At 41.9% G+C, this 13,182-nt stretch overlaps 1 protein-coding gene across 1 annotated transcript; it reads left to right on the top strand.

Moving 5' to 3' along the window:
* The first annotated feature begins 688 nt into the window (after positions 1 to 688).
* rap2b.S (RAP2B, member of RAS oncogene family S homeolog) lies at positions 689 to 2,951 on the top strand. The gene is given in 1 exon segment (NM_001091032.1): positions 689 to 2,951. A coding segment is annotated over 1 exon segment (549 nt). The 5' UTR covers positions 689 to 861; the 3' UTR covers positions 1,411 to 2,951.
* The last annotated feature ends 10,231 nt before the right edge of the window (positions 2,952 to 13,182 follow it).

The following is a 13,182-nucleotide window of genomic DNA, read 5'->3' as shown; positions in this document are numbered from 1 at the left end:
CCCAGTTCAAAACCACACAGGTGGCAGCCCTATCTCTAGCTGGAGTGAGATAGACAGTTGATAAAAAAAACATATCTATAGATAGTTGATAAAAAAACAATTCTCTTTCATGCAACAGCTCAGCTACAAGTGGCACTGTGTTGGAAAACACCCAGTGGGCCCAGGTGTCTGTGGGTCCTTGTGCTGCTAAATATTTGTCCTATTTCATGGCCATTTTCTATTTCTTTGAGAATGAGGCTAAAAAGATGTAACAATAGATTATAGTGTGTAAAGAATAGAGACTAGAGGAATAGAGGTTGAGTGAGGAGAAGAAGAATAATAATAATAGTACTGAGAGTGGCCCCCTGGTCTATAGTTGTTTGGTGGGCCCCTGGTGTCCCAGTCAGACACTGTCCCAAGGGAAGCCGCTGGGAGTAGTAGTTGGATGTAGGGAAGGAGTTTAGGAGATCCTTGCTGCTGCTGCTGCTGCACTAATGAATGAGTCACGTGCGTGTGACTAATAAAAATACTTTCTCTGCGGCTATACGGCTGAGCCAACCATAGGGCCTCTCTCATCGACCAATCAGAGCCGAGAGTTGTCTCAGCCAATGGGCAAGAGGCAGTTACACAAAAATGCAAGTGTAATTCAAGATAAGTACAGTGTGGGCTGCCAGGGAAGGGAATGGAGAGGAGCGCAGCCTGAGAAAGAGCTACAGCAGCAGGGCCGGTCCCTTCCCAGAAGCTGCACGCACACCGGGAGGGGGACACAAACCCGTGCTACTCCCCGCCCTATTGTATACAGCTGAACCCATGATATAGTCAGGGCTGCCCGAGTGAAAGCCGCGCTTCTCCCAGTCCCAGCAGCAGCCGGAGGCGAGAGCCATGCGGGAATACAAAGTAGTTGTCCTTGGATCAGGCGGGGTGGGGAAGTCGGCTCTGACCGTGCAGTTCGTCACCGGATCCTTCATAGAGAAATACGACCCCACCATAGAGGACTTCTACCGGAAGGAGATCGAGGTGGACTCGTCTCCCTCAGTGCTGGAGATCCTGGACACGGCGGGCACCGAGCAGTTCGCCTCCATGAGAGACTTGTACATTAAGAACGGCCAGGGCTTCATCCTCGTCTACAGCCTGGTCAACCAGCAGAGCTTCCAGGACATCAAGCCCATGCGCGACCAGATCATCCGCGTGAAACGGTACGAGAAAGTGCCCATGATTCTAGTGGGGAACAAAGTGGATCTGGAAGGCGAGAGGGAAGTGTCCTACGGGGAAGGGAAAGCCCTGGCCGACGAATGGAACTGCCCCTTCTTGGAAACTTCGGCCAAACATAAAGGTTCCGTGGATGAACTGTTTGCCGAGATCGTGAGGCAGATGAACTACTCGTCTCAGCCCAACGGGAACGATCGCTGCTGCTCCTGTGTTATAATCTGAGCCCCGGTATTCTACACCGACTCCCACTGCCCAGCGGCGGCGCCACAACTTCTCCATTGGCAGCAGGGCGTGTGTCGCTCCCGGGGGATCTGCTCATCCTGTGGATCACGTGATACACTATCTACAGGCGGGAGGGGGGCTCTGGAGGCCTTGTGCCTAATCCAGGCAAAACACTGACAGTTTCTCCATAAAGCTAAAGAAAAGGAGAATGAGTGGCGACGCCTCAGCACTCACAGTTGCCCTGATTGCAAACACATTGGACAGAGCTACCCTTTGGGGTGCAGTTGGGGAGGTTTCCTGTTTTGGCCCCTGCTGTGTTTGGATGGAGAAGGCCCATCTTTGTACCTCTTGCCTGTTCTTGCAGCACCTGTAGCCCTGCCCAGAGGAACGCCTGAGAATACAAGAATAACCGGGGTGTAGCATGGCAACACCAAAACTATCCAACTCCTGGACTTTCAGCTACTTTCCAACTACAATGCCCGGCGTGGGGTTGCTACGAGTTGCAGAGAAACCGCTACAGGGCCACAAGTTGGTGAGACCCACAGAGAATGGGGCCTCAGAAAAGGTGCTCGATCACGGGCCCCCACCTCCGACAATCACAGGCCTGGAAATGTGTGCAAGAGGAGACCCACTCCCTAAATCAAGTTCTGGAAGGCTTCACGGAATTAATCCAAGGGAATTGAGTTCCCCCTCACCCCACCCACAGACTTACAGTTCTCCTGCTGACTTTCATTTTAGGTATCTCTATGCAAAGTTGGATGATTGTTACAGAGTATCCATTCAGAAGTTTTGCACATCAAAAATGAGATAAAAGATGCCAACGCAGCTTGGGGGGCCCCAATGTGGTTCCCTGGCTGGTATGTGTGTGTGTTTGAAATCTATTTTGTTTACCTGCTGTATCATATGGGGATCTGGGAAGATTATTAGTATTTTTTTCTTATCGGCTGTGAAAGTGTTACAGATGTTTATGTTTTTATGTGTGCTGGCAATAACTGATTTTTGATGCTTAGCTATTTAATATACAGTGAATTGACTTTATTGTGAGCCAGGGTCAATAGTGCCCTGTGTCCTTAGAGTGCCTTCAAAATTCAGCTGTTCCAGTCGGTGCCAACCTGTGAAAATCCCATTATCTTCTATTCTGAAAGCTACTTAACAGTTTCCTCTCTGTAATCACACTGAACAAGCGTGGACAAAGGAATCTATTGTCCCTGGAACCTATTTCTGAGCCTGTTAATGTTACTTCCATGTCTTGCACATTTTTGGAGGGGACGGTGATTAACCTTTTCTGTGTCTAGCAGACCATGCCAACAAGAATGTAGACTGGCACAGGAAGGGGCTTTTAAGCATTATTTTTAGTATGTGTTATGCCCCTCTTTATGTTCTTACAATACCAGCAGTGTTGAACATTGCAAATCAGCCAGAGATTACAAATTGTGATGTACCAAGACCGTTAACATGTGTTATTTTATTTTCTGGGCAGGTTCCAAAAAAGCCTGGCCCTTCTGTTTTAAACTAAGTTCAATACAAAACCTTTTGTGACATCATATGGTGTGGCTTTTTTTATTTGGCAGGTAAAAGTAAGCGTAATTAGATGCTTGTTTATTACTCATATACAGTGTACAGGGCACTCCCCTACTGAGATAGCATGGACAGTAATACTATATATATATATATATATATATATATATATATATATATATATATATATATATATATATATATATATATATATATATATACACATACATATATACACCCAATTTATTGATGTCTGTATCTTGGTGTGGGTGTACACTTGGCTGGAAACTTGTGCAAGATAAAATTTAGGTGACCATATATTTGTTACATATTTGTAGGGCGTATGATCTAAAATTAATTGGCTTCATGCATGAAAACTTCATAATTCAATGCAGTTTGCTTCCATAGGAGTGCTCTCTTTAATTATTAAATATTTCTTTGTTTTAAGAATTTTATAGCTAAAGAACAATACATTTGAACATTAATGGGCACATTTATCAAAATGCGAGTTCAGATTTCAATAAATAAAAACTCAACCCACGTTCTATTCATTCCCATGAGATTTTTGGAAAACAATTTATCAAATGGTGAGTTCTAATCTTCACCCATTGATAAATGTCCTTCTAAAAAAACCTCATAGGAATGAATAGAACATGGGGTGAGTATTTGTTAAAATCTGCTCACATTTTGATAAATCTGCCCCGTAGTACTTCCTGTTCAGTGTAACAGGAAGCTGATTGTCAAAAGCATAGCAGATTATTTCTCTGTGGTTTCTATGAGGAACCTCGAGTACATTTTATTCCAGAGTAGCAACCAAACTGATTTATGTTTTGCATTAGACCAGGGACCCCCAACCTTTTTCACCTGTGAGCAAAATTCAGATTTAAAAAAAAAAAAGTTGTAGAGCAACACGAGCATGAAAAATGTTCCTAGATGAAGACAAATAAGGGCCGTGAATGGCTATTGGTAGCTCCTATGTGGTATGACAGTCTACAGGAGGCTCTGTTTAGTAGTACATTTTGTTTTTAATACAACTAAAACTTGTCTCCAGGCCACAAAGTAAAAAATAAATAATCACCTGCTTTGAGGCCACTGAGAGTAACATCCAAGGGTTTGGGGAGCAACATGTTGCTCACGAGCAACTGGTTGCGCATCACTGCATTAGACTAATATTTGGTTGCTATGGGTTCCACTCCTCTGGACTCAAATTGCATACATTTGCTGAATTCATCCCTCAAAAAACATTTCCGCATATTAAGGCCTATAGCACACAGGTTGGATTCCATTATACAGAATAACAGGCTACATAGCCATGGTTGAGTGCTTTTCCATCAACCATTTTTTTTTTTTAACATATGCCCTGTGTACCATAGGCCGTGGGAAAACAATCTCTCCTGGTTAGAAACATCACATGGGTTTGGAAAATCTCAAAGGCATAATGCTATTCTCCAAGGTCTGCTTTGCTGTAGAGAATTGCCTCCATAAATACTTGCATTTTATAGGCAGTAGCCTGCTGCCCACAGTGGCACTGAACACTTGCCTCCACAGACGTAGGTTAAAATCATACTATACTATACTATTCCAATTGTACCACTGGGTCTGTTTCTACTTGCACTAAAGTTGTGACATACTACAGATTGAGTGCAAGTTGGAACGCCTGTTGCTGAATGGGACTGAGCTACAGAATTCCTATACAGATGCAGGGGTAATCTGTGCTGTTTCTCAGGGCCTGTTTGCACAATAGCAACACCGTTTAGCCATATTGTAGTAGCATCACAAAAGCTGTACCTTTACCTAGCCTTGCTGCAGTTAACAATTTAGTCAGTGTATTTCCATCCTGCTTCCAGGGTTCCACATCTATGAAATCACTGCACCATAAGCAATAGTTGCAGTGCCAGAGGGTCCATAACTTTGTAGATATCGCCACCCTGTGAATATAATTTGATAAAGTACATCTTTTGAGACTTTAAGTACTTATTGTGGGGTTCTTGTAATTGCAGTAAAGCAACAGCTGCACTGGAGCTGGTTAGTGAGTTTGAGCGCATATATTGCCTATGGCAGTGTGATGTGTTACTTCAATTATGCAGGAGATACCCTTTAGCACATGAAGCGTTAACTCTCCCCTATACTGATTAGTGATCATGTGTCCGGAATGGAGGAGGAAGTGTGTTTAATGCAGACACTGAGTGTTCCTCTTCCTGCTTCTCTTTTAAGGGGGTGGGGGGATTGCAGCAGTTGATTCATACTGGGAATAACACTTGATCTGCTCTGAAGTTGCAGTGAAGGGATCAGGAGGGCAGGTTTTATATGTATTTAGCAGGGAGTTGGCTTGTGCTGGCGAGGAATAGAATTCCAGGCATGAATCCCATGAGCAGCAGATGGGCACCCACATTTTTTTATTTGTTTCTTTTCCTTTTCAATTCCATTGCAAGTGTAACCAAGCTGAACGAGTGTGTTGGGGTGTATTTCTTCTTACATCGAGTTAATGGATTTTCCCAATTTCCTGGCACAACCTTCAGTTGTGTTTTCTTTTGCTACAGTTTTTTTGTTTTTGCACAGAGGCAGCTTCATAATGCTTTAAAGAGACAGAAAAGAGTGGCGAGAATAGTTTCTAATATTTCTCATTTGATTGTGCAAAAAACTTTTAGAAAAGTACACATTTAAGCAGATAAGGAAGTTGACAGCGTGCAAAGTGGGACTACTCTGCTGTTTTGAATTTGTGACTCCCAGCACCCTATAACAGCCCTTGGCATTAGTGAAAGTGCTTGCATTTACAGTGTAACAGTGGTTGGAGATTTTAAAGAATTATTTCTTCCTGTGTAAGCGGTAGGGCCTTAGCTTTATGCTTCATTGGGAAAGGTTCTGATGTGAAAGATATATAAATAAATAAAGGTGTCCATCTATAAAACATAACCTTCACTAGGTAGGCTTACAATCACTAGGGACAGAATTGCACCAATTACTTGCACCATGCCCCAGCATGCTCTGCAAGGTGGGACATGTGAAGACATGACCAGGGCCTTAGCCTGAAGACAAGTTACTGTGATGTTTTGAGGAGAATGTCCATTTGCTCTTCTAAAAACACCTGAAATGCTAGCATAAAGTTCATGGTGACCTTTGGGGTGAAAACATATTTTTTTGTATCTCTATAGATGGACCCATAATGGCAAAATAAATATGCAAGTATACTCAACATATTTCACCGTCACAGTATAGAGACTCTGCATACAGGACTTGTCCTATGAAATGTGTTCTGCTAGCAGCAGTTTCAATTGTCTTGACTGTGTTTGATTATTGGTGACAGTATTCCTGATTGGTACAACTGGCCTGTGCTCAGAGTTGCATTCACTTGCAGATATGGAATTATGTATGATATAGTTCCCTGGGCAGACTGGAGTAAATTAATCAAAGGGTGAAAATAGAGATAACCACAGGGAAATTTCACAGCTCTCTATGCACTTGTATAGGATTTCAGGGGCATGTTTATTAAACAAAACTCAGTATTAAATATCCCCTATGAGTAAACCGATATGGGAGCTTTTGGGTCAGATTTTATGTGGTCTTGCCATGCAACAGCATGAAATATGTAGGATGCTACACAGTCTGATCCCTCTATAACTAGAATGTAAGGTTGGATCAGATAAATTCAGATGGTGTTGTTTGCTTGTGCATCTCCATCCGACATTCAGTGTACTTCAACGAGAAAAAAAAAAGTTGGTCAGACACAATTGGATTTTATCCACTGGATGATGATGCAGTATGCTGTGTTTCCACCCAACAGTCGCGTCGTGTTGCATGAGAACATTTCCATGTAGTTTACAGATCATATTTTTGTATCAGTCCCATTATGTTTTGTCGACCCAACACCATCCTACAAAATCTCCTGTGGCGTTTAGTCCTAAATTTGATGGAGATCCTCTTCTCCTGGTGAACTCTTTGATAGCTATGTTCCATTGCGTTAAAGTAGGAACAGTCCAAGAAATTAATTACCTGGGAGCACCACGATGTGTAACTTCTCCTCTGTGTGCATCACGTATTGGAAAAGTACCCCGGACAAAACTCCATAGTCGAACTTGTATGTAGAAACACGGAGCACCACAGGAATGAAGTCAAATGTATTAATAAATATCCAAAAATTTATTGATCCATTAAAATCGGCACATCATGATAGGAACAGTTAGAGAACCATAGGCTTAACGCGTTTCGTGGCTATCCAGCCAATTTCTCAAAAGCACGTTAACATTGCGTTAAAGTAGGGCCTGGAACCCTTTATACCAAGGCCCAACCTGACTGAACCACACAATTGTGTAAATTTATACATTTCTGAAATGTGCATTATAGTTAGCTAGGCTTTGTAATACTGTAAAGAAACTGAAAACGTCCGGTTTTATTTACGTGTTAAAAAAAAGACCATGTAAGTTTTTCTTTTTATGGCATATAATAGTGAGGCATTTGGCAGAACAAACAAACAAACAAACAAACATCTAACAACCCAGGGCACTTGGAAGTGCAATGCTTTTAATTTTGGAATAATATAGTGTGGGGGAGGGAATGCTGTGTGATTCTGAAATCACTTGAGTCATTTGAGTTGAAGTAGTGAATCCTGAGTTCCATGGGGTGTTGGATGTATGTTTAGCAGTTGGGGAAGTGGCAGTTCCTGTCTGATTAATAGCGATGCACTGAATCCAGGATTTGGTTCGGGGTTCGGCCTTTTTCAGCAGGAATCAGCCAAATCCTTCTGCCTGGCTGAACCAAATCCTAATTTGCATATGCAAATTAGGGATGGGGAGGGAAATTGTGTGACAAGGTAGTAAAAAAAGTTTACCCCTCCCCCCCTAATTTGCGTATGTAAATTACGATTTGGTTTGGTATTCGTGGAATCTTTCGCAAAGGATTCGGGGGTTCGGCCGAATCCAAAATACTGGATTTGATGCATCCCTAGTTTCCTATTAATATAAATGTGTGTGTGTGTGTGTGTGTGTGTGTGTGTGGTCACACCCTCATTGCACCCCCGCCTAATGGTTTTAAAAATTAGTGGTAGCACAACTTTCCCTTGTTTGTTATAGTTATACAGGAGCAGTGACCAGCTACATGTTGTAGCTCCCACCCTTCCCAGCTATAGTCAGGTGATCCCACTGGTGTCTAATAAAAGGGCAGCCAAGTTTGGGAGTTTTACTTTGAAAGCAGCTAGTAAGTTGCAGGTAAAACTTAAGGTGGCCATACACTGAGAGATCCGCTCGTTTGGCGATGTCGCCAAACGAACGGATCTCTCCCCGATATGCCCACCTTGAGGTGGGCAATATCGGGCTGATCCGATCGTGGGCCCTAGGGCCCAACGATCGGATCCTAACGCATGGGAAACGGGGGTCGGATCGCGGGACTGCATCAACGAACAGATGCGGCCGCGATCCGATGGGATTTTTCGTCCCATCCGATCGAGATCTGCCCGACTTTCGGCCAGATCTCGATCGGTGAAGCCCGTCGGGGGCCCCATACATCTACTGTATCTATCTATCTAGTATATACTCTGTGTGTTTCCTGGGAGCGGTATCAAGACTGGTATCACACTACATGTGTCCCACTAATGAAAATAAGAGCCTTTTTAAATGTTTTATGGCAGAGCTTCTCTCACTGAGCCCATTGTCATTCTATGACCACTATAAATATCACAGACATTTTATTGCAGAGGTTCTTCAACTCTGGGGCTGACCTGTATGGGTGGCTCAAAGCAGCAGGAGGGGACCTTAAATAAAAAGTAATAAGAGTGAATGTTTATTTGCTGTTCTGGATTATTTAACAAAATAATAGCAACACTCCGTTTAACATTGGACTCTGACCATATGCTGCATAGGAAGATTCTTATCTTTATTTACCATCTGATTGAGTGCAAATTATAACTGATGACATCAATGAGCACCATTTACATGGATATACTTTATGGATTATTCATGGCTTTTGTGTATCCTAATGGTATGACTCGGGAGTTACTATCTAATGTTGCCTGCAATAAGTTGAGCTGGCGCAGCTTTTGGTTGGCAGGGGCAGGTCAGTGTATGGAACCCTGTAAAGGTCACATTTTGTTTCCTTAGAAGTGCTCATTATACAACCTTGCACCAGAAACCCATATAAAGGAGCATGATTGTGTAATCGGTTTCATCTAAGTACACAAACCATGCCATTAACTTTAATGACTTCTATTATCACGCTAGTATATCTTTCAAACAATGGATGCTTTAGGGCAGGGCTACACACTTTAACGTGTCTGGGAAGTCAACAGAAGTTTTTGTCTGATCCTTTATTGGCTTGCAGCTACACAAACCAGTGCCACTGGGGCAAAGGATGCTGTAGTATCTGCAAACAACTCTGCAAGCCCCTTGCTTAAAGGGATACTGTCATGGGAAAAAAAATTTTTTTCAAAATGAATCAGTTAATAGTGCTGCTCCAGCAGAATTCTGCACTGAAATCCATTTCTCAAAAGAGCAAACAGATTTTTTTATATTCAATTTTGAAATCTGACATGGGGCTAGACATTTTGTCAATTTCCCAGCTGCCCCTGGTCATGTGACTTGTGCCTGCACTTTAGGAGAGAAATGCTTTTTGGCAGGCTGCTGTTTTTCCTTCTCAATGTAACTGAATGTGTCTCAGTGGGACATGGGTTTTTACTATTGAGTGTTGTTCTTAGATCTACCAGATCTAAGAACAACTTAGATCTAGGGAGCTGTTATCTGGTTACCTTCCCATTGTTCCTTTGTTTGGCTGCTGGGGGGGAAAAGGGAGGGGGTGATATCACTCCAACTTGCAGTACAGCAGTAAAGAGTGATTGAAGTTTATCAGAGCACAAGTCACATGACTTGGGGCAGCTGGGAAATTGACAATATGTCTAGCCCCATGTCAGATTTCAAAATTGAAAATAAAAAAATCTGTTTGCTCTTTTGAGAAATGGATTTCAGTGCAGAATTCTGCTAGAGCAGCTCTATTAACTGATTCATTTTGAAAAAAATGTTTTTTCCCATGAAAGTATCCCTTTAAGTTCTTTAGCTGCGTTTAATTCTTTTTTTCTGTCCCAGATAAACTAGTGTTGTACCAACTTGCACATCATATATCTTATAAAGCTTGGTGAAACCTATGGGCCACTTGGTCCAATTAGGTAGAAAAATTCACAATGTTAGTCAATACATACAAATGTGCAGTTCTGCTGCAGTAGTTTTGATTTTTTCTGTAATAAAGCTAACCGCTTTCTACTGCTATATGTTGACAACATGGCAACAGCAATGTTTGTAAACACCTGTAACCCTAATTAAAAATTCAGTTGTGATGTCTCTAACAGATAAGATCTGTGTCTTATAATAGTCACATGTTGAGCAGTACTAAGTTAAATAAACCTGATTGTGTGCAAAGCCTATTTGCAGCCCAGGGCTGTCCAGTTATAAACCTGCAGGCTCGCTATATTTCCCGGTCTGCTCAAGGTCTCCTCTGACCTTTTTATATGATATAATTTATTTATGTGTAGGCCAACCCCATACCCGCAGGTTTGGGTCGACCTTGCTGTGCTGTTTACGAGGTGGGTGCGGATAGAGCTCTTCTGTCTGCTCTCCCTGCCCACGACCTTACACTGCCGGCTTCTGGTTTTATAGGCGCTCATCCACCCTGCCCCTTTTGTGATGTCATCAGTGGGTGCAGGTCTATAAATAAAGGGCAGAAGTCAGGTTGGGTGCATGTTGAATTTTCACCATCACTAATAACATTGTAAGATATATTTTTGACTTATAGTGTGCTGCTGTCCCCAAGTGTATCATTATTAAACATAGAATATTCACAGGTCTACACCAAAATAGGCAGTAATATATTCATTTAAATGCAAGCAGAGGAAAGTTCCACCATGGTGGCAGCCCCATATATGGGACCCTGCACAACTGGTATCTGAATATTCAAAAATCAAGGACCGCATTGTCTCATTGAGGCAGATCATGCCACAAGGGACTGTATCCTCATCATTTTGATACAACCATGTAGCCAATTGCTTGACCTCAAGGTGGGAATTAAGGGGAAACGTTGGCAAGGTCACCAAACGAGCAGATATTTCAGTGTATGACCAACTTAGCTAGTTTTAAAATACCTCTGTATAAAATTGTTTACATCTTAAATCTGTTTACAGTGTTTAAACACGTTGCAGTTATGAGGTCAGTTTATTTATGTAACCTCCAAAATCGTTAAATATAAGTTAAAATGAATGTAGCCAGATCGTGAAAAAGAAGCGGTTGCCTATTATCTACATAAATATAATCATTGGGAAGCTCTCGGCTTATTGCTCCTTAAAAGCACAGTTATTATGAGCTTACTAAGCGAATGGTACAACACAACAGTGTTTAAAAACAATAGAGAATTAATAGCCCTGCATTCCATTTAAACGGGTAATATAGAAAGGTTTGGGCCAGATGCAATTAAATGTCAGCTCAGGAAATACAAGAGATTTCTTCAACTGCGATTGTTAGATTCCTGCATTAAAGTGATCCTGGCACATTAAAGGCTTTTACAGGAACTTGCTATTATCACTTTGACACTAATCTTACACGTATCTTCCCTTCAGCCTTTATTACTTGCCTGTGTTGGTTTTCTAACACCACTTCAGCCATAGCTGAGCAGCAGTGATAATCGGATTGGATAAAGCCCTGAGTGGCTGGACAGCATTTACATTTTTGCCCCAAGCAAAAGTGTTAACAGGACATCATGTGTAAATGAAATACTTTACATAATAAAGCACACAAGCTCTTTATCAAACAGTTCTCTTGAAAAAGTTCTGTGGTTACCCAAAGAAGAACGAGCGCCCATGAGGATGAGATGGAGCATGTTGCTGGAGCTGACTGCTTTTGTTACATGCAGTTAACTGAACATTAAAGAATGTGCAATAAACTGCAAAACGTTCTTAATAGCACAACTATTTGCACTCTGTGCTTGTAACTTTCTCTCTGTCTGTTTTATATTTCATGTAATGGCAGGGTATGGAAATTTTTACATGTAAAAGCTGGAATGTTACTGCCTTTTCCTCTTAGTACTGAACATGTTGGGGCTAGTAAAGATTTTATTTTAAAGGTGCAGTGGAATGCTTGTTCATATGAAAACACGTAACTGCATTTAAATAGTAATGAAGTAAATGACTGTTTTAGACCGCAAAGCTAGCCTCTGCTATGTACGTATATTTCATTTTTCAGTATATTCTAGCATTGGTAACGGATATGAACCTTAGTGAACTGACGTGAAATGCTTACAGGAGAACTAAACCCTAAAAAGGAATGGCTAAAAATGCCATATTTTATATACTGAACTTATTGCACCAGCCTAACATTTCAGCTTGTCAATAGCAGCAATGATCTAGGTCTTCAAACTTGTCACAGGGGGTCACCATCTTGGAAAGTGTCTGTGACACTCACATGCTCAGTGGGCTCTGAGCAGCTGTTGAGAAGCTAAGCTTAGGGGTCGTCACAAATTATCAAGCAGAAAATGAGGTTTGTCTGTAATTTAAGCTGATGCTACAAGGCTGTTGCGCTGGTTTCTGTGCTGCCATGTAGTAATTATCTGTATTAATTAGTAATCAGCCTTACATTGTTACATTTATATTCTATGTGTACTGTATATTGTGCATTGGCCCCTAAGCTCAGTAAGTGACAACAACACAGAGCATGTGCAGTGCACTAATCAGCAGAAAAGAAGATGGGGAGCTACTGGGGCATCTTTGGTTGGAGACACATATCTTCCTCGCTAAAGGGCTGTGGTTGCTTTGGGTTGGTACAGAAACCCAAAAAATAATGTACAACATTTCTAGCTACTTCTTTAGTTAAGCTTTAGTTCTCCTTTAACATTCACATCAATGGAACATTTAAAAAAATGTACGTTGGGGGTCACCATAAATTGTAGATATCACTCTGGAGAACCGTTCTCTTTAGTCGGAAATGCACGACATGTTTCAGATCGGTGATCGTACCTCAGGTGCTCATATAAAACCACCATAAAGCAACATGGGTCTAATTAATAAATTTAATCTAATAAGGTGAAATTGGGTGTAATATGATAAAGCCAATGTTCCCTTTTACCACCGAGGCCAGTTGTGTAACTATAGAGGAAGCAGACCCCAGGGAACAGGGGCGCCTGGATCAAGGGGGTTGCCTCCTCCATAGTTCTAAGAAATCCTCTCTCCTCAGCCACTTTCTTACCTACTCTGGTGCAAGCAGCTGGGGAGTGGCGGTTGTCAGTGGGTGA

The sequence above is a fragment of the Xenopus laevis genome, chromosome 5S (assembly GCF_017654675.1).
Source record: "Xenopus laevis strain J_2021 chromosome 5S, Xenopus_laevis_v10.1, whole genome shotgun sequence".
Lineage (NCBI taxonomy): Eukaryota > Metazoa > Chordata > Amphibia > Anura > Pipidae > Xenopus > Xenopus laevis.
Note: the sequence above shows the minus strand (reverse complement) of the source record. Positions and strands in the feature narration are given on the sequence as shown.